General features: G+C 45.5%; 1 protein-coding gene across 1 annotated transcript in view; it reads right to left on the bottom strand.

The window, feature by feature from the left end:
• Positions 1 to 1,292: 1,292 nt before the first annotated feature.
• The window catches only part of LOC143277114 (apicoplast pyruvate carrier 1-like), a 19,144-nt gene continuing 17,936 nt past the window's right edge, over positions 1,293 to 2,500 (bottom strand). The window contains exon 8 of the mRNA XM_076581852.1: positions 1,293 to 1,430. Within this exon, the coding sequence (XP_076437967.1) occupies positions 1,293 to 1,430 (138 nt within the window). The remainder of the gene's footprint in view (positions 1,431 to 2,500) is intronic.

Below are 2,500 nucleotides of genomic sequence, written 5' to 3' on the forward strand. Positions count from 1 at the left end.
ATTGATTGTTGGTGACATCTCTTGACATTCTAGTTGCGTCGTTTTGGGGGGTTGCTTTTGCTCACGTGTTGTTTGAAGACAGGCGTACAGAAAGACAGATATATACAGACGATGAGACAGAGACGCTGAGAGAGAGAGAGAGAGAGAGAGAGAGAGAGAGAGAGAGAGAAAGTCAGTGAGAGAGAGAGAGAGAGTATGAGAGAGAGAGAGTATGAGAGAGAGAGAGAGTATGAGAGAGAGAGAGAAAGTCAGTGTGAGTGAGAGAGAGAGAGAGAGAGCGAGTGTGTGTGTGTGTGTGTGTGTGTGTGTGTGTGTGTGTGTGTGTGTGTGTGTATGTGTATGTGAGAGAGAGAGAGAGTATGAGAGAGAGAGAAAGTCAGTGTGAGTGAGAGAGAGAGAGAGAGAGTGTGTGTGTGTGTGTGTGTATGTGTATGTGAGAGAGAGAGAGAGTATGAGAGAGAGAGAGAAAGTCAGTGTGAGTGAGAGAGAGAGAGAGAGAGAGAGTGTGTGTATGTGTATGTGAGAGAGAGAGAGAGAGAGAGTATGAGAGAGAGAGAGAGAAAGTCAGTGTGAGTGAGAGAGAGAGAGAGCGAGTGTGTGTGTGTGTGTGTGTGTGTGTGTGTGTGTGTGTGTGTGTGTGTGTGTAAGAGAGAGAGAGAGAGTATGAGAGAGAGAGAAAGTCAGTGTGAGTGAGAGAGAGAGCGAGTGTGTGTGTGTGTGTGTGTGTGTGTGTGTGTGTGTATGTGTATGTGTGTGAGAGAGAGAGAGAGAGAGTATGAGAGAGAGAGAGAAAGTCAGTGTGAGAGTGAGAGAGAGAGAATGAGAGAGAGAGAAAGTCAGTGTGAGAGTGAGAGAGAGAGAGAATGAGAGAGAGAGAAAGTCAGTGTGAGAGTGAGAGAGAGAGAGAGAGTGAGAGAGAGAGAGAATGAGAGAGAGAGAGAAAGTCAGTGTGAGAGTGAGAGAGAGAGAATGAGAGAGAGAGAAAGTCAGTGTGAGAGTGAGAGAGTGAGAGTGAGAGAATGAGAGAGAGAGAGAGTAAGTCAGTGTGAGAGTGAGAGAGAGAGAGAGAGAGAGAGAGAGTGTGTGTGTGTGTGTGTGTGTGTGTGAGACAGTGTGAGAATGAGAGAGAGAGTGAGAGAGAAAGAGTGTATGAGACAGAGGGTGAGATAGTGAAAAAGAGACAGACAGACAGACAGACAGACAGAGACACAGTGTCACAAAGAGACAGAGACACACAAACAACGAGAAAGAGAGAGAGAGACAGAGAGAGACAGAGAAAGAGACAGAGACACTTACCGTATGGTCTGATAATTTTCCGGCAGAGATTTTCCATTGGATGGTGAGCGGTTGTCTCCCTTCAACCGGCTCCTTTCAGTACCGGAAGTGGCAGAAACTGGTACGTACTTCAAGGTGACGTCATCGCCAGCAACCTGTGACGTGTAGCGACGTAACAGTCAACCCATCTCATCACTTTGGAATCTGTTAATTACGTTATAGCCACGCCGGCCTCGACCAAACAATAGTTTGACGATCATAACTATTACCAAAAGAGAGAGACACTGACTGTGTGCATGAACGAATGAACTTCATTTTCGAGGAGAAAATTCAGTGAATAAGAATAAGAATAAGAATAACTTTATTATCTCCAACTGGAGAAATTTGGTCAGGTGCATTATCACAACATAGACAAGTAAACAACATGGTGACCATAACTGTAAAAGTCAACAACAGCCCCAACAAATATTACGAAGATACAAATGTAAAAAATATCACGTACATCGTTTCATACATACATCCACACACTGCAGGTAATAACTAGTATTCTTAATGTAAAAACAGAAAGAATTAAGAAACATTATTTGAATATAATTATAAACATAGCCTACTATACTGCACATTGATTATAATAGACAGATAAGATAAGAATAAAGATGAATTGCGGAAAACCACAACCAGATAATCAGCACACACCCGCACCGCACCCCGCACCCCCCCCCCCCTCCCCCCCCCCACACACACGCGGATAACTTGATCAAACAATCATCATCTCTCATCTATCATCTCTCTCCCTACCCCCCACCCCCCACCCCCTCCCAACCCCTCCTTCCCTACCCCCGCCCATCCCCCCTCTCTCCCCATCTGTTATATCCTCTCGATCTCGCTTTCTTTCTCTCTCTGCTTCTTCCTCTCTCTCTCTCTCTCTCTCTCTCTCTCTCTCTCTCTGTCTGTCTCTTTCAAAACGGTCACCACTTAGGAAAGCACAACACAGGGAACCCGCAGTCAGTGTGTCAGTGTCTCTCTCTGCCTGTCTGTCTGTCTCTCTCTCTCTTTATCTCTCTCTTTATCTCCCTCCCTCTCTCTCTCTCTCCCTCCTTCTATTTCTCTCTCTCCATCCTTCTCTCTCTCTCACTCCTTCTATTTCTCTCTCTCCATCCTTCTCTCTCTCTCTCCCTCCTTCTATTTCTCTCTCTCCATCCTTCTCTCTCTCTCCCTCCTTCTA

The sequence above is a fragment of the Babylonia areolata genome, chromosome 33, assembly GCF_041734735.1.
Source record: "Babylonia areolata isolate BAREFJ2019XMU chromosome 33, ASM4173473v1, whole genome shotgun sequence".
NCBI lineage: Eukaryota > Metazoa > Mollusca > Gastropoda > Neogastropoda > Buccinidae > Babylonia > Babylonia areolata.